The sequence below is a fragment of the Aquarana catesbeiana genome, linkage group LG01, assembly GCF_042186555.1.
Source record: "Aquarana catesbeiana isolate 2022-GZ linkage group LG01, ASM4218655v1, whole genome shotgun sequence".
Lineage (NCBI taxonomy): Eukaryota > Metazoa > Chordata > Amphibia > Anura > Ranidae > Aquarana > Aquarana catesbeiana.
The window spans coordinates 395,368,046-395,394,961 of NC_133324.1; the positions used below are offsets into that span (position 1 = coordinate 395,368,046).

A 26,916-nucleotide genomic window follows, 5' to 3' on the forward strand; every position below is an offset into this window, starting at 1 on the left:
TTCTGTTATTTTGGGTAATTTGACCTCTTTTAAATAGTCCCTTATCTTCTCTCCTCTATTTGTTTCCTTTTCCTGTGCCTTCATTTGGTTTATGGAGTACAGTGTGCTGTAATATTTTTGAAAGACTTCTGCTATTTTTGGGGTTGAAAATACCATCTCTACTTCTTTTTCTTTTATTTTCTCTATAAAATTTCTAGATTTTTCCTTTCTTAACATTCTTGCTAGTTGTTTTACAGTTTTGTTTGCCCATTGATATCTTTTTTTAGCTATTCTATTATAAACTCGTCTGGTGTCTTGTTCCATTAGCTCTTTAACATATCAAAAAATATGTTTAAAAAAAAACAAAACAAAAATCTTTCAACCATTAGTAGCGCTTAAGAAGTTCATATGTAAATAAACATAAAAAGTTCCACTTGTGTTTTACAACCAGTTGTGTTTTTACAAGCAGGGGACCACTGCTTTACAGCATCAAGGGGTGAATGTGTTGGGAGACCATCTGGACCTGGAGGAAATGCCTTGGCTGGGCTAAAGCCACAAGCACTAACAATTCCTTGTAATGAGGAATCAATAGCAACTGATTATTGGGCAAACTGTCTGCTCACTTTGGGCTTGCTCCATCAGGCTGCCCCCCCCCCCCCCTTGATCCCTTGTGTTTTTTTGGCTCCACATTCTATCTACCCATCTCACATGAAGTGACAAGGACACAGGCACTTTTTGTACTTGCTAAAATTTTACGGTCATCACATCTAAGGACTGAATCAGACATTTTTATCTATGATAGTACCACAGAGGTACCAGAGCCCTTAATGGTAGGATGGATATTTTCCGCAAGCTAACTCAGAGGTTGCCAGATCCATCATCCACATCTTACTAATGGAAGGATGGAGAGTGCGCTGACAGCCATTCAAACATCCATCCACGGATCCAGCCCTATTTGAATGTATTAAAGAGAGTCTGCTGATACCAAACCAGTGAAAGGCACGCTGTTAACCCATTACCTTCCGGTAAGTGAATTACCTACAAGGGATTCCCATAGAAGCAATGTGGTGAAGGATTTATCTGGGATTTTGATCTACAGAGATTTGGTGTTCAACATTTTGTACGCACAGATCAGCCACTACCCCACACCCTGCTTTGTAAAACACAAGTGGAACTTTTTATGTTTATTAACATATAAACTTCTTAAAGTGGTTGTAAACCCTTGTTTACAACTTTATGTTACAGGTAAGCTTATATTAAGGCTTACCTGTAGCTAACAAGGATATCTCCTAAACCTGCACGGTTTAGGAGATATCCCTGTATTTGCATGTGCCAACGTCATGCCGCACATGCGCACTTAAGACAACTGAAGCAATGGCGCTATATGCCGTTGCTTCAGTTGTACTGTGCCGTTCCCGCCGTGCCGCATGCGCAGAGTGACGTCATCGCGGCTCCGGCTTATCACAGCGCCGGAGCCGCGATACCCGGAAGTCACTCCGGGACAACATGTCGGCGGTCAGAGGGGGAGACGTGGACCGATGCGGGGGCTTCGACCTGAGGTAAGTAATACATAATTAGCTAGAATGCTATGCATACTAGCTAATTATGCCTTTGCCTTGCAGGGTTTTTTGTTTTTTCGTTTTTTTGCTGAGGGTTTACTTCCTCTTTAAGTGCTACTAATGTTTGAAAGACCTTTGTTTTGTTTTTTTTTAAACTTTTTTTTGATACAGTTTATATTTTTTATAGTAGCAGCTTTAATACTTTATAATTTTTTTCATGAGCGCTGAGGGAGAAATACTTTGTATTTGTTTATTTCTCATTGTTTGCTTTAGCTCTTTAACATATCTCTTTTTTTTTCCAATGCACACTGTACGTCCACATCAATTTTTTGTTTGTTTTTGTTCGAGCTCAAAAATTTATTTTAATAATATTTCCATTTTCTTACTCCTTTCCTTCTTTTTTTTCGCGCCAATAGCGATCAATATGCCCCTTATATAGGCCTTATGGGCCTCCCATACTATCGCTTCCGATACCTCATTAGATTAATTTGTTATAAAATATTGTACCAATTATTTTTTTATGCTCTCTTCTACCCCTTTCTCTTGCAATAAGTTTTAATTTATTCTCCATCCATTCATTTTTTTATATGTTCCTGGTATCCTCACTTTCATTAATACTGGGGCGTAATCTGAGATAGATGATATCTAAATATTTGATCTTTTCGCTGATTCCAAAAGTCTGTGTTCTACCAGTATGTAATCGATTTTAGAGTATGTCCCATGTACGGGGGAATAAAATGTATAATCTTGTGTTTTCAGATGTTGCACCCTCCAGATATCTATCATTTGGTTTTGATGTAAGACCATTTTGATCTTACGTATCTGTTGATTCTTCACCTGTACATGTGACGTACTATCTGTGTTTGGGTTCAGAAAAAAATGTAAATCTCCTGCTAAGATCACATATCCTTTGAACTCTATTAATTTTCTGATGGTTTATTCTAGATATCTTATTGGATTTTTATTTGAACGGTATACAGTGCCTTGAAAAAGTATTTATACCCCTTGACATTTTCCACCTTTTGTCATGTTACAACCAAAAATGTAAATGTATTTTTTTGGATTTTATGTGATAGACCAACACAAAGTGGCACTTAATTGTGAAGTGGAAGGAAAATGATAAATGGTTTTCAAATTTTTTTACAAATATCTGAAAAGTGTGGCGTGCATTTGTATTCAGCCCCCCTGAGTCAATACTTTGTAGAACCACCATTTGCTGCAAATACAGCTGCAAGTCTTTTTGGGGAGGTCTCTACCAGCTTTGCACATCTAGAGAGTGACATTTTTGCCCATTCTACTTTGCAAAATGGCTCATGCTCTGTCAGATTGGACAGAGAGCGTCTGTGAACAGCAATTCAGCAAGTCTTGCCACAATTCTTAATTGGATTTAGGTCTGGACTTTGATTGGGCCATTCTAACACATGAATATGCTTCGATCTAAACCGTTTCATTGCAACTCTGGCTGTATGCTTAAGGTCATTGTCCTGCTGGAAGGTGAACCTCCGCCCCAGTCTCAAGTCCTTTGCAGACTCTAACAGGTTTTCTTCGAAGATTGCCCTGTATTTGGCTCCATTCATCTTCCTATCAACTCTGACCAGCTTCCCTGTCCCTGCTAAAGAAAAGAATCCCCACACCATGATGCTGCAACCACCATGTTTTATGGTGGGGATGGTAAATTCATGGTGATGTGCAGTGTTGCTTTTCTTCCACACATAGCGTTTCACTTTTAGACCAAAAAGTTCAATTTGGTCTCATCTGACCAGAGCATCTTCTTCCACATATTTGCTGTGTCCCCCACATGGCTTCTCGCAAACTGAAAATGGGATTTCTTATGGCTTTCTTTCAACAATGGCTTTCTTCTTGCCATCCTTCCTAAAAGGCCAGATTTGTGAAGTGCACAACTAATAGTTGTCCTGTGGACAGATTCTCCCACCTGAGATGTGGATCTCTGAAGCTCCTCTAGAGTTACCATGGGCGTCTTGGCTGCTTCTCTGATTAATGCTCTCAGCCTGTCAGTTTAGGTGGATGGCCATGTCTTGGTAGGTTTGCAGTTGTCATACTCTTTCCATTTTTGGATGATGGATTGAACAGTGCTCTGTGAGATGTTCAAAGCTTGGGATATTTTTTATAACCTGCTTTAAACTTCTCCACAACTTTATCCCTGACCTGTCTGGTGTGTTCTTTAGCCTTCATGATACTGTTTGTTCACCAAGGTTCTCTAACAAACCTCAGAGGGCTTCACAGAATAGCTGTATTTATACTGAGAATAAATTACACACAGGTGGGTTCTATTTACTAATTAGGTGACTTCTGAAGGCAGTTGGTTCCACTAGACCATGGGTGCTCAACCTGTGGTCCTCCAGCTGTTGCAGAACTACAAGTCCCATCACCCCTCTACCTTTGGGAGTCATGCTTGTAACTGTCAGCAACTTGCAATGCCTCATGGGACTTGTAGTTCCACAACAGCTGGAGGGCACCCATGCACTAGACTTTAGTTAGGGGTATCAGAGTAAAGGGGGCTGAATACAAATGCACGCCACACTTTTCATATATTTATTTGTAAAAAAAATTGGAAAACCATTTATCATTTTCCTTCCACTTCACAATTATGTGCCATTTTGTGTTGGTCTATCGCATAAAATCCCAATAAAATACATTTACGTTTTTGGCTGTAACATGACAAAATGTGGAACATTTCTAGGGGTATGAATAATTTTTCAAGGCACTGTATATTTGCTAATGTGCACTCTATATTAAATAATTTACCTTTCAGGAACAAAAACCTATCCTATGGGTCCACTAATCTCTCCCTCAGCGTAAATTGCATATCCCTTGCCATTCCTATCATCAGTCCCTTTGCTTTTTTTGTTATTGAGTCCACATAGAACCACGTTGGATGCTCTTTTGAGTATAGCTTTATCTTGGACTTGTAAGTGATATATGTTTCTTGTAGGAATATTATTCCTGCTGAACATTGCTTAACTTTGTGTCTTTTCCCAGGAGTATTCAAAACCCTAACATTATACGTTAGAAAATGTATACCCGCCATATTATAGCTCTATCTGCCCTTCTCCCCCACCTCACCCCTTCCATTTCTCCCCTCCTCTTTTAAACTCACTTCTTTAATAGAATATTTGAGGTCTAGGGAAACCGGGGGGGGCGGTAAAGGGTTCAGAGACAGTAATTTGAGGACTTCTCCGGGCTCCTTTCGCCCGGCTTGTTGAGGGGTTTTCTTTTCCTCCTCCCCCCTTCCCACCCCCCCTCCTTCCCTTTTGACTCTCCCATCTTCCCACCACCTCCCTAGCCCATTCCCTCTACCCCCACATTACGCTCTGTATACTCAATGAGAGCTTTTGGGTCCAACATAGGTTCTATCATCTTGCTTCTACCTATGATGGACTCTCTACCCTTGAGGTTGGGCTCTGTCCTTGTACCCCAGCAGAGTCAGTCGCCCTGCCCACTTTTGGGTGGGTGACCATGAGCCGACTTTGCTCCCAAAGTCCCATCTCCTGTTTATCCATGCTTCTTCTCTTACAGTCCCTCCTGTCCCCCCCTCCGTCCAACCCCCCCTCCTTTCCCTCCCTCAGTCAGTTCTTTATTCTTCACTTCCTCTTTGTCTATTTTCTTTTTGTTGACGTTTTGTTTTTTGAGACCAGTTGCCATTGTTGGTCTTCAGTGCTTGTCTCATCTCTTTGTCTATCTGACCAACATGGTGTATCTGGGATTGGGATGTTGAGTTTTTTGTAAAATTCTTCTACGTCTTCTGGAAATTTTAATCTAGCTGTATGTCCTTTTTTCCATCCTATCAGACATGGCGGGAATCCCCAAAAGTATTGTATGTTATGTGTTCTCATCAATTCCAGTAGAGGCTTAAGGAGTCTTCTTCTTATCAGGGTTTCTGGGGATAAGTCTGCGAATACTTGGAGCGCTACCTCTTCATATTTTGCAGGCTGTACCGTTCTAAGTTTCTCCCAGATCTGTTCCTTATCTTTATAGCTCTGGATACTCACAATTACATCTCTTTGGGTTTCCTTTGCCAAGTTTGGAGGTTTTCTGATCTATGGGATTTTTTGATCTTTAGATTATCAGTCATTCTCCCAAGCATTGAGCAAAACACTTTGTCTATGACACTTTGTAGGTCCTCTTCTTGTGATGTTTCTGGGAGACCCCGGATTCTAAGATTTGTTCTTCTATTTCGGTTCTCCTGATCTTCCATTCTGTACCTTGTGTTTCTCTGCTCAGTATGTAATTTTTTCATCTGTTCTTTAAGTTTTTATTTCTAGGGCGTGGGTGTCCAATTTTTTTTCTGTGTCTTCGACCCATTTTAATATCTGACTCAGGTCCCTGTGTAGAGTTGCCGTATCCCTTTTTAGGAGAACATTTCTGTCATTTCATTTTTAGTTGGGATTCCATTCTTTGCTTATCTGTGTTCTTCCCTTCAGAGTCACTGTCTATCAGACTCTCAGCTTTTGATTGGTTTGAGCTACTTTGTCCCGCCAATAGCCTGTTTTGCCCATTTTTATTTACTTGGTTGCCCCTAGTTCCTTTCTGTTTTCCAGCGGCTGTACTACCCTAACTCCCCTCTTGTGTCAAATATTTTTTTAATATTGCCAGGACTGGTAAGTGATCTTCTTCTTGTTTTATTTTCATACTAGGTGCAAATGTCCTCAAAACTGCTCCATTCAAGTTTAGCTGTCAAGCCCAAATTTTCAAATTCTGGGACGCCAAGTTGTATGTCAAGGATGTTGTTCTCTAACTGTGGTGTCTGGGGTGATATGCTTTAATGTGCAGCCTGTGTAATCCGAGTCTCCCCCGGTTGTTTAGCACCATGCCCCAGACCCCGGGTCAAAGAATTTCTGGTCTAGTGCCCTGCACCCCGTATATTGCTACGTGATGTTTATGTTGTTTGGTAAAGATAAACCAGTGTACACGGCGGGGGGGGGTTATGAAAGCCAGTATCCCTTAATAAGAGGTATGATATTTGGCAGTCCCTGGGTTGATATAGGTGTGCCTTACAATCTCCATTGCACATCAGATTTAAATATGTTAACCAACATACATGGATCAACTTCTTGTAACTCACTTTTGCCTATATAAACGATTGTTCATAATTCACAGATCAGTACAGGAATACATATATACCCTCCCATGTATGCATTCCTAACAAGGAATTTGGAGATTTGGGGAAGGCTGAGAGCAATAGAAGGTGCTTTTTGAGTTAGGAATCATGTATGTATTCCTAACTCAAAAAGCTCCTTCTATTGCTCTCAGCCTTCCCCAAATCTCCAAATTCCTTGTTAGGTGGTGGCTAGATTTGTTCCCCATGCTCCCACTGTATGTATTACCATGGTCACCCTCTCTTGCTCACTACCAAGATGGACTGGGGAATATAAACTATGGACTATGGGGAGTGTAGTGTGCATAGAACAGTGCACACGACTGCAACTACCGTGCACTGCTTGTTTGAAACAAACAGAAGTGAGGATGGGGAGAGGTTTTGAGAGCTTATGGAGGACATTACAAAAGGAGAAAATAAAAATATTTCATGAAAAATGGATTACAGGTTCATTAGATAGCAGATGTGTATGGATTATTTGTGAAAAATAAGGCTATTGTTGAGTGTCACTTTATTTATTACACTGTTCTTTATCCAATGAAGGTCAAATACTTATAGTACAACAAATATGACACAAATGTAAAACACCTAAATTTTTTGACTGTTTGGTACATTGAATCAATAGTTTATACAGCACCTTCTGTAATAATGTCTTTGTTGTGGTGACACATCTGATATTCAGTACAGCCTGAAAAAGTGTCTCATGGACAGAAATACAAGAGCATCCTTGAGTTTGTTGTTTTTTTACTCATGCCATGTTATGGTAGTTGTGGTAATAAAATAGATCAAAAAGAATTATTAAAATTACTGTAAAATATCTGCACACAAGTTCCAGTAACTGCTCATCTCATACACACCCCATTTCTCTTCTGATATTTTTTACTGCTTTTATCTATTTCCATATGTTCATTCATGCACATTATGCAGAAATAGTGTAAAATGTCTTAAGAAAACTCATCACCATCTATGCAGACATACCACTTCACACACGATTAAAGTTATAATGCCCAGTTAAATCACACATTTTGTCCAAGAGCATCAAATATAAAAGGATCCCTACAAAGTTATTTATGACCGCTATCAAATTATATTGATTGTAATCTCATCTTCAGTTAAGCCATTTATATACATTCAATAACACCTCAGATATCTAAAACACGTCATTGATTTTTTTCTTGGTTTAGTAAGAAAGCCAAGATCTCTCTCTTAAATGATTCCAGCCCAGTATTTAGGTGTATTATCTGTTTTAGTAGAACAACCCCTTACCACTAATCTGCTAGTGAAATCTCCTCAAAGGACAGTAATAAACATGTGGCAGAGGACCTAACTCCTTCCCACTCTTATAGCAAATAATTGAGATGAACACAGGTTCACTTCATCCCACTTCCAGGTATATTGAGTCAAGTTCCAATCTCACTTCACCTCCTCTCATATCACTTTACACATCAATAAATCAACCGTTTATGATAATGGTCTATGAGAGAAGAGAACACTCTAGGGCAGGGGTCTTCAAACTATGGCCCTCCAGTTGTTCAGGAACTACAATTCCCATCATGCCTTGTAATGTCTGTGAATGTCAGAGTTTTACTATGCCTAATGGGATGTGTAGTTCTGCAACAGCTGGAGTGCCGTAGTTTGAAGATCCCTGCTCTAGGGAACCTGAAATACCCCTGTGTTTACCCCTACTCTGTTAATAATTTGCCTAATTAGCCCCACAATCCAGAATTTTACAACAGGGAGGTATTACTACTGTCCACATTCACAGATGCAACACCGATTACTGTATTGTTGCCATAAACATGTGTCTATTCTAGCTACTTTTTAAAATGCAGTAGAAAAAAACAAAATACAATTTGTTTTTTTGTGGAGAATGGATATTTTGAGATATATGTTGTAACTACAGAAATCAAAATTAGTGAATATTTCTTTAGATCCAAATCACCAGGCTCATATGAAATCTCCACTTTTTGTGCATCTTAGCTTGACATAATTTTGTAACAGCATGTAGTTTTTCATGCTCTTTGTAGCAACCAAGCTAATTTTCCATTGGTTTGGGATCAAGCATTTACAATCTAATTTAACTACTTAAGAACTAGGCCTATTTTTCAAACTTGGTGTTTACAAGTTAAAATCATTTTTTTTTTTTTGCTAGAAAATTACTTAGAACCCCCAAATATATTTTTTTATTTTCAGACACCCTACAGAATAAAATGGCAGTTGTTGCAACACTTTATGTCACACTGTATTTGCGCAGCGGTCTTACAAGTGCAATTATTTTGGCAAAAAAATCACTTTTATGAATTTAAAAAATAAGACAACATTAAAGTTAGCCTAATTTTTTTTATAATGTGAAAGATAATGTTACACAGAGTAAATTGATACCCAACATGTCATGCTTCAAAATTGTGCTCGCTCGTAGAATGGCGACAAACTTTGACCCTTAAAAATCCCCATAGGCGACGTTTAAAAATTTCTACAGATTACCAATTTTGACTTACAGAGGAGGTCTACTGCTAGAATTATTGCTCTCTCTCTAACGAATGCGGTGATATCTCACATGTGTGGTTTGAACACTGTTTTCATATGCAGGCGTGACTTACGTATGCGCTCACTTCTGGGCGCAAGCTTGATGGGACGGGGCGCTTTACATTTTTTTTTCTTATTTATTTTACTTTATATTTTTTATTTTTACGCTGTCCTTTAAAAAAAATGTTTTGGGTCACTTGTATTCCTATTACATAGAATGTAAACATCCCTTGTAATAGAAAAAAAAGCGTGAGAGGACCTCTTTAATGTGAGATCTGGGGTCAAAAATGCCTCAGATCTCACATTTACACTTAAATGCAATAAAAAAAAAGAAAAAAAAAATTTCCCCTTTTAGACCATTGGGTGGAAGTGACGTTTGACGTCGCTTCCGCCATCCAATGTTATGGAGCCGAGTGGGGGCCATCTTTCGCTGACTTGGCTCCAGGCCTATTAGGGGAGAGAACGCGCTCATCTCCAACCGCTACCTGATGGCCCCTGTAAGTGGCAGAGACGACCGGAGCACGGCGGGAGCCCCTCTCCCGCCCCCGTTAAAAGTGATCTTGCTGTGAAACCACTTTTATCAGAAAGAGGACCGTTCGCCATTTAAGAATTTACCGGGGTTATGGCAGCTATCTGCTGCCATAAGAAAATAAATATATCGCGCTAAGTGCCAAAAATGTTACATAAATATCACATTTGAAACCGATGCGACTTTGAAAAAAATCACTAAAAAGTCCCATGCAGAAAATTTGTTGCAAACATCAATAACTTTGAAGCATTAAAAGTTCCAAATCCCAAGTAAAGCGCTCATGCTCTACAAAGTGGATACGAACCTGTGCTTGAGTGCTTGATATGTGCTCACAATACGGTGCCCCCACATAGATGTGAACTCACCCATCCAAGTGGACCAACTATTTCTAGTTTGGTCAAACACGCATGTGGGGCAGTCCCCGTGGATTTTCTGTGGGCTGATGTGGTTTAAGATGGTTGTTTCCTCATATGAATGGATGTAATAAGGAGTGCCTCATTCCTCTATGTACTAGCGATGTTTGGGGCAGATGTTCCTCATAAAAATGACAGAAAAAGCCTCATTGCGCAACAACGTTTAAAACATTTACTCCAGATAAAAAAACATGGTATTAGACTCACATGTAAGGGTGCCTAAAAGCCTGGCACATGGTGTAAACAGCAGATACGTTTCCAGGAAATCTGCCCATAAGCAGTGGTAAGCCACCGCCTCGGTATACTGGTTGATTTCCGGGAACCGGAAGTGTGTCGCGATGATGCGATAAAGCGGACCATCCTCTACATGTTTCAGCCAATCAGACGGGTCGTCTTCCTTTTTTTTTTTTTAAAAAAATTGCGTGGGGGTCCCCCTAAAATCCATACCAGGCCCCTTCGGGTCTGATATGGAAATTAAGGAGAACCCTGCGCCAAAATTTTAAAAAAATGGCGTAGGGGTCCCCCTCAAAATCCATAGAGGGGGGATGAGAGAGCGCTGTGTCTTGTCGTTTTTAACATTTTGACACTTTTTTTGTAAAATGGTAGGGGTACATTTGTACCCCATTACCATTTCACACAGGGGGGAGGCCGGGATCTGGGGGTCCCCTTGTTAAAGGGGGCTTCCAGATTCCAATAAGCCCCCCGCCCGCATACCCCCACAACCACTGGGCAAAGATTGTGGGGATGAGGCCCTTGTCCCCATCAACATGGGGACAAGGTGCTTTGGGGGGCTACCCCAAAGCACCCTCCCCATGTTGAGGGCATGTGGCCTGGTACGGTTCAGGAGAGGGGGGTTGCTCTCTCATCCCCCCCTCTTTTCCTGCGGCCTGCCAGATTGCATGCTCAGATAAGGGTCTGGTATGGATTTTGAGGGGGACCCCTACGCCATTTTTTTTTTAAATTTGGCGCAGGGTTCCCCTTAATTTCCATATCAGACCCGATTGCAAAATCGGCTCAGGTGAAGATACCGCTGGATTTGTGGACAGGTAAGTGTCCTAATATTAAAAGTCAGCAGCTACAGTATTTGTAGGTGCCAATTTTTTATTTTTTCTGAAGCTCCGCATTAGGATGAAAAACCTTCTGTGTACAGCAGCCCCCCTCAGCTCCCCTAATATTTACCTGGGCCCATGTCAATCCAGCAATGTGCACAAGAGGCTCGGCTTTTGGGGAGTCTCTCTCCTCATTGGCTGAGACAGCAGCGGGTGTCATTGGCTCCTGCTTCTGTCAATCAAAGCGAGTGAGCCAATGAGGAGAGAGAGAGAGGGGGGGCAGGGCAGGGGCAGGTTATGGCTCTGTGTTTCTTAATGGACACACAGAGCAGCGGCTCAGCTCGTGTGCCCCCTACAGCAAGCTGCTTGCTGTGAGGGCACTCGGCAGGAGGGAGGGCCAGAAGCATCTGCAAGGGACCCGAGAAGAGGAGGATCTGGGCTGCTCTGTGCAAAACCACTGCACAGCTCAGGTAAGTATAACATGTTTGTTATTTTTAAACAAAAAAAAAACAAGACTTTAGAATCACTTTAATGCAAGAAACAATACTATGTGTAGTGATATAAGTCATACCCAGCAATATTATTTTGGTGTCAGATAATAAAAATGATGAGATCTGCTTGCCACAGCCTACTACACTTTGTACAACATGATTACCTTGTGTTCTTAAGTAAATGAGCCTGATAAAATATATTTACAACCACAATGCTCATTTATGTTCATGTTCAAGATATTACAAACACCAAAGTTGCACTACATATGACACAGCAACATTCACTTGCAGCACATTATCATCTCCAACACCTTACATTCTCTTACTCATCACATCTACCAAGTAAATGATGTGGCATTTTGGACAATGTTCCCCACTGTTGCATTCCTAGTTCTTTATTGATATATTGTTGTAGCCCTCTTATGTGGAGTTATGAGAACCGTCCCTCCCTAACAGGATATTGTGCTAAACCTGTAGATAGATAAGAGAACCAGAACTTTTACTAAGTGTAGTGCCCTGTACACATGGTCGGACTTTCCGACGGAGTATGTGCAATCGGAGCTTGTTGTCGGAAATTCCGACCGTGTGTGGGCTCCATCTGACTTTTTCCATCGGAATTTCCAACACACAAAGTTTGAGAGCAGGCTATAAAATTTTCCGAAAACAAAATCCGTTCGCGGAAATTCCAACCATGTGTGGACAATTCCAACGCACAAAGTGCCACGCATGCTCAGAATAAATTAAGAGACAAAAGCTATTGGCTACTGCCTCGTTTATAGTCCCGACGTACGTGTTTTACGTCACCGCATTCAGAATGATCGAATTTTCCAACAACTTTGTGCGACCATGTGTATAAAACAAGTTTGAGCCAACATCCGTCTGAAAAAATCAATGGATTTTGTTGTCGGAATGTCCGATCAATGTCCGATCGTGTGTACAGGGCAGAAGAGTGGGTTTGATAATAAAATTGACAGTGCCTTCACCCAGGACAGATCCTCTGTGAACAGAGGGGATCCATTTCTGGGATATAACAGGTATGAAAAAACAGTATTCTAATCAAAGTAATTGGGAGCAGGGGAACTATTGCAATCACCATATAACATTAACCATAAGTATATAGATGCACACCAGTATGGAAATAATACAAGCTTTATTAAAAAAAATAGTAATAGTACAGAAATCCAATGTACAAACAGGTGTTATTAGCAAAGAACCCCAAGAGTCCTGGTGAAATTGTGCACAAATATCTATATATATACATAGTTATTAATAAAAATACCTCCAAAAGAATGTTGCAGCAAAATCTATTTGCAGGGGCCCCTGAGGATGATCACAAGGCAGAGTTTGTCTTGGTATCAGAGACATGAAGACACGATCTTTTGTGATGGGGAGATCCTCCAGCCATTGTCCAACTGGCCTGGAATGCAGCTTTTCATCAGCAGAAACTGTGGTGTGGCACTGAAACTCAGAGTCTGCCTATCTACTCTGCTCTTAGTCCCTTGTAGCACCTAATCTGCCTTGCAACTGGACCTCTAACTGCCAATTGGCCATTGGATGCCTAACCTGGCTCTAGCTTATGCTAGTTACTGACCCCTGAGCTAAAACTAGCCCAGAAGGGACAGGGTTGACTAGACCAACAGAAGCTGCAAATAAACTCTATTGCAATAAACCGGTTCTTTTTTATGTGCCCTTGTGTTCTCCTGGGGGAGAACTAGGCAAAGCCAGAACATACATAGTTAGTGCAGATAGTATTTTTAAGGGTAACAAAACTAGGATCCCAATACTGCAAAGAAAATTAACTTTTTACTTATAATATTCATAAAAATAAGTAAATGTTTCACAAATTAAGTTGGAAAACATGTTTTGCGTTATAAGAACATATGTAAATTCAGATTAAAAAACATGTACTTGAGAAATATACAGTATACATATGGTATGCTACCTGTCTTACGCTCATCATCCCTTATCTTCTACTGTACAGTAAATGTAGCTTGAATTCCCTACTTGACCTCTTTTTCCAATATATTACATATTAAAGGTATGAATGCGATCAGTTCATGCTATTTGGTCCAACTACATGTTAAACCAGGCAATACATCTATTACTTTCTGAACATTCTTTGTGAACCATTATGTGATCACATGAAAAGGGAAACTGATCTCAAACAAAGCAAGTGGACAGCACATGCTGTAACTGTGCTCAATGAAGGAATGTAGACAGAACAGACATGTTTTGTATTGTGCTCAAATAAACTTTACAGCAAGGAAGACATACTTGTATATGCTGTACCAAGGTATGGATTGTACATAATATTGCATATGCATAGGAGTATAACAGCGTCACTACTTAGCTTGAAAGTCAGAAACAAGCAGAAGGGCTTTTTACATAATGATTTATGTGCTTTTGTTGAAAGCAGCATAAGATTAGAAGATTTTATTAAACATCTTATTTTTATATTTTGATTACCAATCTCTTCACAGTGACATTTTATAGCATACTCAAAATAAAAAGCTATGGGTAGAGATAGGCTCCTTAAAAACCTCTCCATTGATAATTTGTCTGATTAACCCCATAATCCAGTTAACAACAAAAATCCCCTTGGTGTACTTGGGGGGCAGTCTGCCCTGGGTACAGCCAAGTTGGGGGTGCTCTAGGATTGCACTCCTGGCTACCCAGCACACTACCGCCATGTGGGAATATACATTTTAAAGACCTCAGATACAATTGGACTGACTAAACCGAGGCCTCTGCTCTGACGTGTCATCATAACAGCTGAGGGGAATTCTGGGAAGAATTCCCCTTATTAGGAGCTTGGTGGGGCTGAGTGCATTGAGTGGATGGAGGACAATGTTTTTGCTGGAGGGGTTGAAGGAGTGGGGAGGTTTGCTGGAGAAGTTGTGGAGTGACGGGAGAGATTTATTTTTGTTGGTGGGGTGGAGGGAGTGGGAGATATTTGCCTGCCTGGTGATGGAACAAGGGGTACATTTTTGCTGAGGATATGACAGAGTGAGTGGTGGAGGGAGGGAGATATGTTTGCTGGAGTAGTATGAGGTGGAGAGGGCATTTGAACTGTTTATTGCCCAGATGCCTGCTTTCGGGTTCACATATTGTAATGGCTGCCCATCTATTGTCTCAGTTGCCCATTTGATGTCCTCATAGTGTCACAATTGCCCTTTTGTTTACCTGACATTGTCACACTTGCCAGTTTGTTGGCCTTATATTATACAATTGACAGTCTGTTGTTCATATATTTTTATGATTTCCAGTTTGTTTACCACATATTGTCGTGATTTCCCATTTGCTGTTTACATTTTGTAAAGATTGCCAGTAAGTTGGCCAAAATTGGAGACAGTGTCAAGAATGATGGCATATTGTTAAATTGCCTGCTTATTGTCACAGTTGTCCACATATTGATACCATTGCCCATTTGTACAAATATTATCACAATCACCCATTTGTGGTGAGTGTATATCACAATTGCCAGTTTGTTGTTCGCATATGGTCACTACCACCATAACTAATAACATATTGTCATAATTGCCCTTTTGGTGGCTGCATTTCTTCACAAATTCCAGATTGCTGTCCCCATATTACCCAATTGCTGTCTGCATACTGTAACAATTGACTGTTTTTTGCCCGAGTATTGTATGCTATTGCCCATTTGTACCCCTTGTACTGTCAGTTTTGTCATTTTATCCTATGTATTGTCAAGTTACCACTTCCTAGGGGACCATATTACTATAATATAGTGCCATGTATGCCTGTCACCATCAAAGAACGAAAATCTTTACTGTCTCTGCCTGTAATTATTACTGAAAATTATTTTGAAGCATGAAGAGCGTGGATGGGGGTGTTAAAAAATAATCCAAGGTGTTAAATACTCTAGGTATGCCACTAATTATATGTAAAGGCAAAATATATGTGTTTTAATGGAAAGCACAGTATTACATTCTCTGTATTGGAATATAACACACATAATGCAATATACATCTAACCTACAAATACTGTATATCTACAAATTTGTACATCTCTAAATATTAAAATCAAAGAGCATATTTTTTTAAATCTTTCTATATGAGTATATAGAAAATACAATACATTCTCAGATACAACAGAATCCAGTATAATTCAAATGACAAAGGCTAAAAGCCAACTCCAATGGAAGAACACCCAGGCAAGAGCAAATAGCTTATAAAACCCAAAACATGGTGCATAATATAGCAATACTAGTAATTAAGTAATATATATAGCTTATTAATAAAGGGAAAAAATACATGGTGATGAAGACCCAAATAAGGATCCAATGCCTGTGCCTCCTGGGTCAGCAAAGAGCTGAAAGAAAATTTCGGTAATAGTTATTTTATAAATTGTTAGGTTTACAGCAGCACACACCCAAAACATTTTTATGGACATCCAACTATGTACAGGTAGGGAGGCTAACAGAAATTGTAAAAATGTAAGTAGCTATTTTCTGGGGTGTGGCAACTCCACAATAATGCATATTGGACCATGAGTACAACAGCATGAAGATAGAACTTTCCATCATGCTAGAAGAGCCATTAGCAGAAAATTTAGGATTCATTTTTTAAAAATTATACTTTTTTTTTTTTTTACAACAGCTGAGCAATGCATCCTAGATTTCCATTTCCTTTAGAGAGAGGGACCAAAGATGAAAACTATAAGCTTATATAGAAGGCTATAAACTATAATACATAAAATGATTTTTGAGATGGCACCACATCAAGACATGAAAATCTGCCATAGTTCTGAGAATGGAGACTGATGATAAAAATGAAATGATTAGGGATCTTTGGAGCAGCATCATATTATTTAGTATTAACATAAAGTTTAAAGGATAAATTAATTTTTGGTAATATGCTACATGTTACACCTGTAATTAGGGTGTAACATGTAACATGTCATCAAAGAGTACCTGCCTGCAGCCCATCCCCCCACCTCGTTCTCACATAATGTTGGCAGGTGGGGGAATCCTCTCCAAAAACAGCATGGCTGTGCAGGGCTCCACCACCCACACAACCGCATCATTCATTCAGTTTCCTGTGAATGAATGAACTACAAGTACTGTCTTCCATTGTGGCAGACAGCTTGTAGTTATCTATTAACTACAAGGGCACTGGTGAGTTAATTGATTCTTCCTGTAGTGCAATAACTGTCTGCCCATATGGGAGGTACAAACAGCTGACTGGGAGTATGCAGGATCTGGCATTGCACCCTTGATCTGCTGATGCTGGTGCAATCTGTAATGCTTTACAGGCTGCAGTGTAACAAAATAATAAACACACATTTTTTTACCTGCAAAAAGATGTGCATTTATTATTTTTTACAAAAGGCGAACTTAGCCTTTAAATGAGAAGTATGGGGATCTTTTTTTTTTCTTTTATCATACTTACCTAGGTGGATGTTGCATCTGTCCCCCTATGCTCTAATACTGAGAACTGAGTGATCAAACACTGCAGATCGCTCGGTTTTCAGAGCTCCTTGAGCAGAGAGCTAGTAAGTGTCAGTCAGCAGCTCACAGCTCTAACCCCCCCTCCCCCCTGTGCTCACTGGAGCGCTGGGCTGTGAATTTATCTTGAGTGCACTGTACTGGGGAGCAGAAGGGTTGGCAGTTGGAGCCAATGAGATGCCCTGCATTCACATGCACTTGGAAATGACATGTTAACAAAATAAGATGACCTTATTCATTTGGTTTTGCTCCATCACTAATCACAATCTGATGGTCGGGAGATAACATAGCTGTTTTTCTTAATTGCAGTAGAGAAAATTAAGGTCAGCAGCCTAACTGTGCTGCAGCACCGCATTGAAGAGTTGTCATAGTAAGCTTTAAAGACAACTAAAATAAGATTTAAAGAGAAAAGAAATAGGATTTTTATAACAGCTTATCTGCAAAATCCTTTTCTTGGAGTACATCACGGGACACAGAGCCAAAGTAATAACTGTATGGTTATATAGGCCACCTTTAGGTGATGGACACTGGCACACCCTAGACAGGAAGTTTAACTCCCTATATAACTCCTTACCGGGAGTACCTCAGTTTTGTAGCAAAGCAATATACGTGTAACAGAAGAGGGGAGGGACCTCTGTGTCCCGTGATGTACTCCAAGAAAAGGATTTTACAGGTAAGCTGTAAAAAAATTATTTTTTCTACATCATGGGACACAGAGTCACAGTAATAACTGTATGGGATGTACCAGAGCAATGCTATCTGAGGGGAGGGGGACACAAACAAAAAGTAGGGTGCCATCGGACATGAGGACCTATACTGCTGCCTGCAGCACACTGTGCCCAAAGGCGATATCCTCATGCCTTCTTACATTCACCTGATAGAATCTGATGAATGTATGGACTGAAGACCAAGTTTCGGCCTTGCAGATTTCAGCAATGGTGGCTTGGTGATGCACTGCCCACGAAGAAATAACAGCCCTGGTGGAGTGCGCTTTGATTTGAAAAGGTGGAACTTTCCTCTTTAAACATAAGCTTGAATAATTACTCGCCGAATCCACTTAGAAATAGTAGATTTTAACGATGCCTGTCCTTTTTTAGGACCTTCAGCCAACACAAACAAAACATCCGTTTTCCGAATCTGAGCAGTCACCTCCAAATTGATTTTGTCTTCTGTCACTACATCCAAAGAATGTAGTGACTTTTCTTCCGTAGTACATGGTTCTGGAAAAAAAACAATCTTCATGCCTCATGGTGGGCTCCGTTAGAAAACCTTCAAGAATCGGGGCCCCTTTTTATCGGGGATTCCACACCCTTGGACCCGTATAGCACCCTGCCAGGAAATACGGCTGAAAAAACCAAAGCACTGGATCCCAGGGTCCAGCTCTCTAAAAAGAGAAGCGTTACAGGCTAAACCTTGTTTCTTCTGACACGAGGCCCAGGTAACATTCAATTAATCCTGAAAAGACACTTTGAATGGATCCGGCTGCATGGCTTGCCCCAGCAAGGATTACTCCAGTGGAGCTCAGCACAGCACATCTTTAATCGTGACCAACACCTTAGACACTGGTGAAAAAACTGAGGTACTCCTGGTAAGGGGAGGGGTTATATAGAGAGTTAAACTTCCTGTCTAGGGTGTGCCAGTGTCCATCACCTAAAGGTGGCCTATATAACCCATTCAGTTATTACTGTGGATCTGTGGCTCGTGATGTACGATAAAGAAAGATAATTTTCTGATGTGGCTGCCCTACAGCAAAACATAATGGGTATTCCGTGTAATGAGGATGTTAGATAGACAATACAGAATAATAAGAATAAGGGAAGCTTTATGGACCATAAATCATGGGCCAGGCAGGTAGGCTAAAAAAAAAAGATTATCCAAAAAAAAAAAAAAGATTTTGGTAAGTGTTTTGAAATCCAAAAGTTGTTAGTCCCACACAAGGAAATGTGGAAAGTGCAGAGACTGTTAATGGTGTACACTCATGGATGGGCAGCGAAAATAAATATTCCCAATTGTTGGGCAGAAAGGCATGTGATTTTGACAGCAAGATTACATTGAAAAGTTAGTCTTTATTAAGCCCCCACGTAATTCTAATCTCTTGATTACGAAGCTGAGAAGAACATTACTTTCAGCAGTGATTCTGTGTGCTCTAGTGTTTCCTTCTGAAATAGTTAACACCTAAGCGAATTAAAGTGATATTTAAGAAGTGAAAAATGTCATGCAAACATTTTAACAATTTACTTTTTCATAAAAATAAGAAATTCCAAAATTGTTATCATTTATATGCTATTGGATTTACTTTAGTAGCCAGACCCTAATTTTTTTTTTCACTGGTGTGCTTTACCGAGAAATTGTACATATATACTGTATACACAGTATATTATATCATATACTGCAAAATGACATGAATAATATACATTGCTGTTAAATAGATGGTATAATGACCAAAGTCAACTACTACATATGTGAACTTGCCTTCAAAGAGATACAATTTCCAGTTACTAAATAATCACTTGGTTAGAAAGAATTTTTGTTAGAGAAAAGCATAACATTCCAGAAGGGTAACTATATGTATTTGTGCATTTTATGTTCATGTCTAATAATGAATCAACCATTTATATAGCATTTTAAGGAACAATAAATTACCGAAGGAACAAAAATTTCACTCCAGAGATACATCACATTGAAGCACTCCAATAAAAGAAATGATTTCACAGACAGCTATATTTCATTCATGACTTTTTACTATGACTGTTGGTTACACAATTCACAGTTTTTAACTAAAACCCCTTTCTGCAGTAGCATGAAACAGAAATGAATCCCAGCAATATTTACCCAAAATGAAAGAGATATGGGTGATATTCATGTGAGAATACAGAAAGGGAATGAGAAATGTTGCGATATTAGGAAAAGTAGGTGGTTTAGTGTGGTAGAATGACTTCCAAGTCATAAGCAGAGGAAGGCTCTTTGTGAGGCCAGAAGTGTGTGTCTGCTGAAAATAATTGAAGACAATTAAAGCCCAATTCTGGGAAATTTGAAAATTAACCCTTGCAGTGGGGCTGCACCCACACTGCAAGACTTCACTGCTCATTTAGGCCTTAAGCCTGAACCCCACAGACAAATGCAATTTAGCTTCCCAGATTTTTATTTGTCCACCTTCAACTGTACATGCTTTCTGCCAATTGTAGCACTATCTCTGCCAGTACCAGACATTGTCCCAAACATTAGGCTGGATCAAATGCTTGTCCTTGAGCCAGGCAGGCCAGCACACACACCCCTCATATTTCTCTTCACACACATAGCTGCTCTCTGCAACCGACTCTACTGTGGAAAGAGGGGCACTTCCTAGGCTAACATGTGACTGCTGAGACAGTCTGCATCCAGGGTCAATCACTAGCAGGTAATCGTTCCCGCAGATAATTGCCAGAGACCCCCACTGGGGTTCCCTAATATGATCGCATATAGCCCCATTTGCAAGTGTGAATAGGGCCTAAAGGTGTGAATATTATAATGTATTCATAAAAGATCATACTAAGGTAACATAGATGTCTAGAATAAAAGAAAATAAAAAGGCAGCACGTGAGCATGAAGGCTTGTTAAGGGTAGAGTGGAACACGTTGCTATCTACTGGAAAAAACATAATTTATTTGTTGCCTTTGGCATACATTCCATTAGACAGACAGCAATGGCTATTATTTTTCTGAAGTGACCATTCTGCATGAATAAAGAATGAGAGTCTTGCTATGAAGTTGGAACTTTCTACCCCAGAAATGTGTTTTCTGATATGAATCTATACTTTTTTTCTAGCACCCTGTGGATACAATGAGACAACAGAAGATGGCAAAATAGTGCAGCATCCCCCGTGCAAGACTGGAGCATGGATTGTCCCTGCAATCATGGCCTGTTACCTCTTAGTTGCTAATATTCTTTTGGTGAACCTCCTGATAGCTGTGTTCAAGTAAGTTTGCCACTTTATGTGCTAAAATCTAAACTATTAGTAAAAGTGGCAGTGGATGCAAACACATGATGAAGTCCCAGTGAAATACAGTAATATTTCTAACAAAATGTGCCTAAACCATACATTTCTGAAAGCATTTCCACAATGGGGTCAGCAGTAACATATAGGAGATAAAGAAAGTCACTAGTGTTATAGCTAGAATTCATACCACTGCTTTAGTTTTCTAATCTGCATTAAAATAATGATTAACTTGTATATGATTAATTCCCATTGATAAATTAGTACCAATGTGTTATTTTCTGCTTTTATCATATCAAAGTTAACATTACATTACATATATATCAGTAAACTTCTGAACTTTAATATAATGGGAGTCATACCCATAAGTGCAGATGAATCCTTTTCTTTTATATAGTACCAAAGTTTGCTCATAATTTAAATATCTTTACAACCTCAAAAGTGTTAATACTGAAAACAGAACTGTGGCCAGGCTAAGAATATTCAGCTATTTACACATTCTTAGCAAGCAGTAAATGTAAAAAAAAAAAATGAGCCCTCACTAATCTAGGTACTTACAAACAATTGTTCTTTGATTAACCCCTTGTCTACACCCCCACCACCACCACCTATGGTGAGTCCCAGGATCTTTCGTCCCTCCGAGCAGCCCAGGACTGCAATAAATGGTTTCAGGATGAAGAACAGGCCGAGCTCAGGGCACACAATGTACATTCCTTGATTTTCTCTGTGACTGATGAACCAGGAAGTAGTGATCATTTTGTCACTTCTGGGTTCAGAGCTGTCATTTCCAGGCTGCTTTAGCTAGGGAACCAGCTAATTAGGGACAACGTGTGCATAATTGACTGCTGCAGTGGAGAGCAGGGAAGACATTAGGGGGATTTTCTAAAACTGGAGTGTGCAAAATCAGGTGGAGCTCTGCACAGAAACCAACAGGTTTCATTACCAAAGCTTAATTTAGGAAGCTGAAGTTAGAATCTGATTGGCCACCATGCACAGCTGCACCAAAATCTCCCCTTGGGGTCTATTAGACCATTGATGTCTCCATAAAGGACCTGTCACTTGCCAGCACTATTAAATACTGTAGGTGGATTGTTAATTCTCTTGTGATTTTTATATAGTTAAATAAATACATAAATAAACAAATAATTGTTTAAAAATTGCAACCCCCATCAACCTGCATTCACACCTGCCCCTGCCTAGGGCACATGTATGTAAACAACAATTGAGCCACACATGAGGTATCGTTGCAGATGTCGGAGTGAGAGCAATAATTCTAGGGCCATTACCCATGGGTAACTCTAAACTGCTAACCTATGCAAGCTTTTAAAGCATCACACATGGACAATTTTGGGTACTGCAGCCTTTCACCATTTTACGGGTGCACACAATTTAAAGGTTTGACATGTTTGGTACCTACTGTATTTCTCAATGCAACCCCATCTATTATATTTTGTCAAAAAACTGGGTTTTTTGTCGTGCTTGTGTGCACTAAATTTTATTGCCACTGCCACCATTTGATTATACAGAGCCTCTGAAGAAAATATATACCTGGAGGTCTAAAGTAATTTTCTAGCAAAAAAAATGCTAATTTTATCATTTTCGAAAAATAAAATGATAACATTGCTCTGTAGTAGTTAGAGTTCAGAGAAAATGAACTTCTTCCTTCAAGTGGGGACTCATCACTTTGGTGTCACCCTCTACCTTTGCATCTGCTCTGTGTTTAGATTACTAATTTCTGCCAGGAGGGAACCAAATGATTTAGGGATAGAAAACAAAAGTGAAAGTTTTTATTTTAAGAACTTTGAGGATACATTACTCTGAGGTGCCTGCAACTACAGAGGTCAGTGAGGGCTTATTTTAAAGTAACTGTTATATATAAGTATTAGAATGTTCGTAATCTGGCTACAGTTCTACTTTTATTGTTTTTCTTTTGTACATTTCTCTGCTATAAATAGTTTTTAAGGTTTATTTAGGGGTATAGAGTTTGTATAAAGAGTTTGGGACATAATGGTTTTCAAAAGTTGATAGAATTATGAGTGGAGTGGGACCCTTCAAGAGTAGAGCAGGGTGGGAGAGAGACATAGGGAAAATAACTATGGAACAATGGGATAAGATTTTAGAACAAGGAGCCCTGGTCTCGATTTCCCCTTCGCAGAAAGTCTCCCACCTGTTTTTAATCCATAGAGTCTACCATACCCCCAAAAAAAATTTTAAACTTGAATGGAAAACAAATGATGAGTGTCCCAGGTGTAAGATGCCAGGCGATCTTATTCACATGGTATGGAAGTGTCCAAAGCTTTATAGATATCGGGCGGAGATAGTTGACAAGATAAATCAAATTTTTGGGACTACTTTGAAACCTGTGGCCAAGACATGTCTACTAGGGAGCTTGGAGAAAGCTAGAGATACACTCGATACTACGGTAGCAGTACTGAGATGTATGTTCCAAGCGAGGAGACTAATAGCACAGAAATGGCAGGCACAGTCCCCCCCAACTGTGAATAACTGGATTGAGTCTATTAATTCAATGGTTTGGAGTGAGAGAGTGGTGTACATCAGGCAAAATAACCTCAGAAAGTTTGTGAGACTGTGGAGGCCTTGGTTGGAGGGGATGGGATGTCCCTTATAAGGGGATGTGGGGAGCTGGGGAGAACTCACCTCCGGCTCCTCATTATATTCCCGCCCCTTCCACCTTTCTGTTGTCTGAGACCTCTTTCCTGCACCTTCTCCTTGCCCACAGAGTGGGTCTTCTCTCTATCTTTCCCTACTTTTTTGATACCCAATAGATTCTTAAACTTGCATAATTAATGCTTTGATGTTGTGTGGTTGAGTGCTGGGAGTAGTGGGGGGGAGGGGGTGGAGTGGGAAAGGAAATAAAAAATATTAATAATTCTTCTCTGTATTATGTGTCACTACGTGTTACATGCTACTCCATGATGCTGTGCGTGTTTTAAATTTTGTAATATTTAATTCAATAAAAAGGAAGTAATTTAAAAAAATGTTGTAGCATATTTCTTGTAAAATGTGTTGTTGGTTCCAGAAGCTTAACTACAATTCATGGGACCCAATAGCTAAATGTTGATGCCTCCCCTCTTTCAAAAAAAAAAAAAAAACTCTCTCTGTAACACCTGAAAATGTCAGTTGGGACAATAGTATAATTTATCCTAATAAAAAAGTATGTCTAAATCAAGAACAGGCAGCAGGGGGGCTAATAATGTAGTCAGCACATTGCTAGAGATCAGTGCTGTGAATAGAAGTTGCCAGAGAAGAGCAGCAGTTTTAATTTTTAACCTTAATTCTCAAGCTAGCTACTCGGCAGCTGACCAGCATTTTCAGCATCAGTTGTATAACATCTTAGAGCTTTGGTGTAAATTCTTAGTCCTCCCACCAATTTTACCATCCTATCCAGCAAGTGCTGAACATGGTCTAGTAGTTTGTAAAAAATATATATTTTTATTTAATTTTATTACATAATCGTTAGTTCTCCTATGTACAATAACTTTACAAACTTAATGCAAACTTCTTTAAACTGTTGCTTTCAAATGTTAACCGCTTGCCGATTGTATAACATAGATATATGGTGGCAAGGCGGCTCTGCTGCGGCAGTTCACGTACTATGTAAGTGATCTGGCACTTCTGGGTAGGGGGCGCGCACGCACCACTGGCGACATGGCCGTGCTGTGATTAAACACAGCAGATGTCGATCAGTGGGTCCCGGCCAATGGATTATCGCCGACACCTGCCGATCATCATGAATTTACATATGCCTATGTAAACGAGCCCTATCCTGTCAGCCGGGAAGTAATGAATTTTCTTTCCTCACAAAGCAGGGGATACATTACTCGCCTTAGTAAAAGCACCTCACACAGTACACCAAAACACTGTCTAGGCACACGTTTAATCCATGAATTGCCCTAGATGTTTAACCCCTTCCCAGCCAGTGTCAGTACAGTGACAGTACTGACTGTCAGTACTGACAGTACTGACTAGCACTGATCACTGTATTAGTGTCACTGGTTTCCAAGAAGTGTCAAAAGTGTCAGTTAGTGTACGAATGTCTGCGACTATATCGCGGTCCCCCTATAAGTCGCTGATCGCTGCCATTACTAGTAAAAAATAAATAAATAAATAAAAATTCCAGTGTACTTTTGCGCAAACCAATCAATAAACGCTTAATGTTTTTGTTTGTTTTTTTTTTTTTTACCAAAAACATGTCACAGAATACATATTGGCCTAAATTAATCAAGAAATAAGATGTTTTACATTTTTGTATTGGATGTGTTTTATAGCAGAAAGTAAAAAATATTGTTTGTTTTTTTTCAAAATTGTCGGGTTTTTTTTGTTTATATTGCAAAAAATAAGGAAAAAGAACAGTAGTAATCAGCTACCTCCAAAAGTTCTATTGGTGGGAAAAAAGGACAGAGCAGCCCGGCTGTTTTTCTTTGGGTTGATTTATTGAAATAACTCATGATTAGTGTACACATTAAAGAAATCTATTCCAATGGGAAGGTAGGACATTGTCTTAAAAAGACAAATATTGAAAGAAATAAAAACAACTTGAATTTCTTTTGCATGATTTATTAAAACGTATGCATAGATGCTGGTGCATTGATTGTGCATAGGCAACAAAATTGTATGTTTGCAGTTATGACAATGCTCCTGTGATTTGCACTTGCTATACAGTAAACCATAGAGGAGAATCCCATTGCATAATGAGAACAGTGCTGTTTTTTTTGTTTTGTTTATCTGATCCTTTATGGAGGGATATGAGTATTTATACATGGGCCTTGTCATAAAAAAATCTACAAGCTGCCATTGCTTGCCAATTCTGTTAATTCTGATCACATGGCTGTCTTTGGTTTTAGTGCTTTCCGGGTTACTGAACAGAACAAGTATACAGGAAATGTATGCGTCCATTGACACAGACAGCAGGGCTTGGCCCCGCTCCCGTCTCCCATGTCACTAGATTTGATTGACAGCAGCGGGAGCCGATGGCTCCCGCTGCTGTCAATCTATCCATTGTGGACCAGAGACAGTGGCTAAAGCTGCTGGGCTCGTGCTCGTCGCTGGAACGATCGGGTTCAGGTAACAATAAGGGGGGCTCTGAGGGGGGGGGGGGGGGGTTGCGCTGCAGCACAGAAGGTTTTTCACCTTATTTCATAGAATGCATTAAGATGAAAAAACATGAGACTTTACAACTCCTTTAAGACATGTGCTGGGGTTTTACTGCTGTTTAAGACTCTGTTTGGGAGATTTACCCTCATTTCTTGTCCTGATTGCAATGTTGTCACCAAGGCAGGAAATAAGGGAAATTTCCATAAGTGACAGAGACAGCAATAAAAAAAAATACATTTTAGTAGATTGGGGAGGGCTAGAATTTATGTTAGCTTTTGATTGCTGTGCGTCCATTGCAGATTTTCCCTTACTTCCTGTTTGGTGATTACATTGTAGCCAGAACAGGAAGTGGGGGGGTCTCCTCAACAATTCCTCAAAAAGCAATAAAACCAAGACAGAAGTTATAAGTTACTCTATCCAATATGAAAAAGAAAACATTTGGGGTTGGTGGTTTGCTTTATCCACACATGCCCTGGAACAAGAGAGACAAATGAATAGTAACAGCCTTGTTGAAAAAGCAGTAAAAATGCAAAGCGCAGCAGCCCACAGCAAGCAATCATTCTTGTCTATGTATAACTTCCTTAAAAATAAATTGGATTTGTTGTTAGGTGTTCATTTATTCTGCCATTCTCTTTTGCACTTTAAAATAAGTTTATAATCAATCTCTGAAAACAGTTGTAAATGTCCCAATAGTTTTTT

At 39.7% G+C, this 26,916-nt stretch overlaps 1 protein-coding gene across 2 annotated transcripts in view; it reads left to right on the plus strand.

Annotated features, from left to right (window-relative positions):
* TRPM3 (transient receptor potential cation channel subfamily M member 3) overlaps positions 1-26,916 on the plus strand; it is a 579,111-nt gene that overhangs the window by 536,386 nt on the left and 15,809 nt on the right. For both annotated transcript variants that reach the window (XM_073634544.1, XM_073634551.1), the window contains one exon: positions 20,934-21,084. In XM_073634544.1, the coding sequence (XP_073490645.1) occupies positions 20,934-21,084 (151 nt within the window). The remainder of the gene's footprint in view (positions 1-20,933; positions 21,085-26,916) is intronic.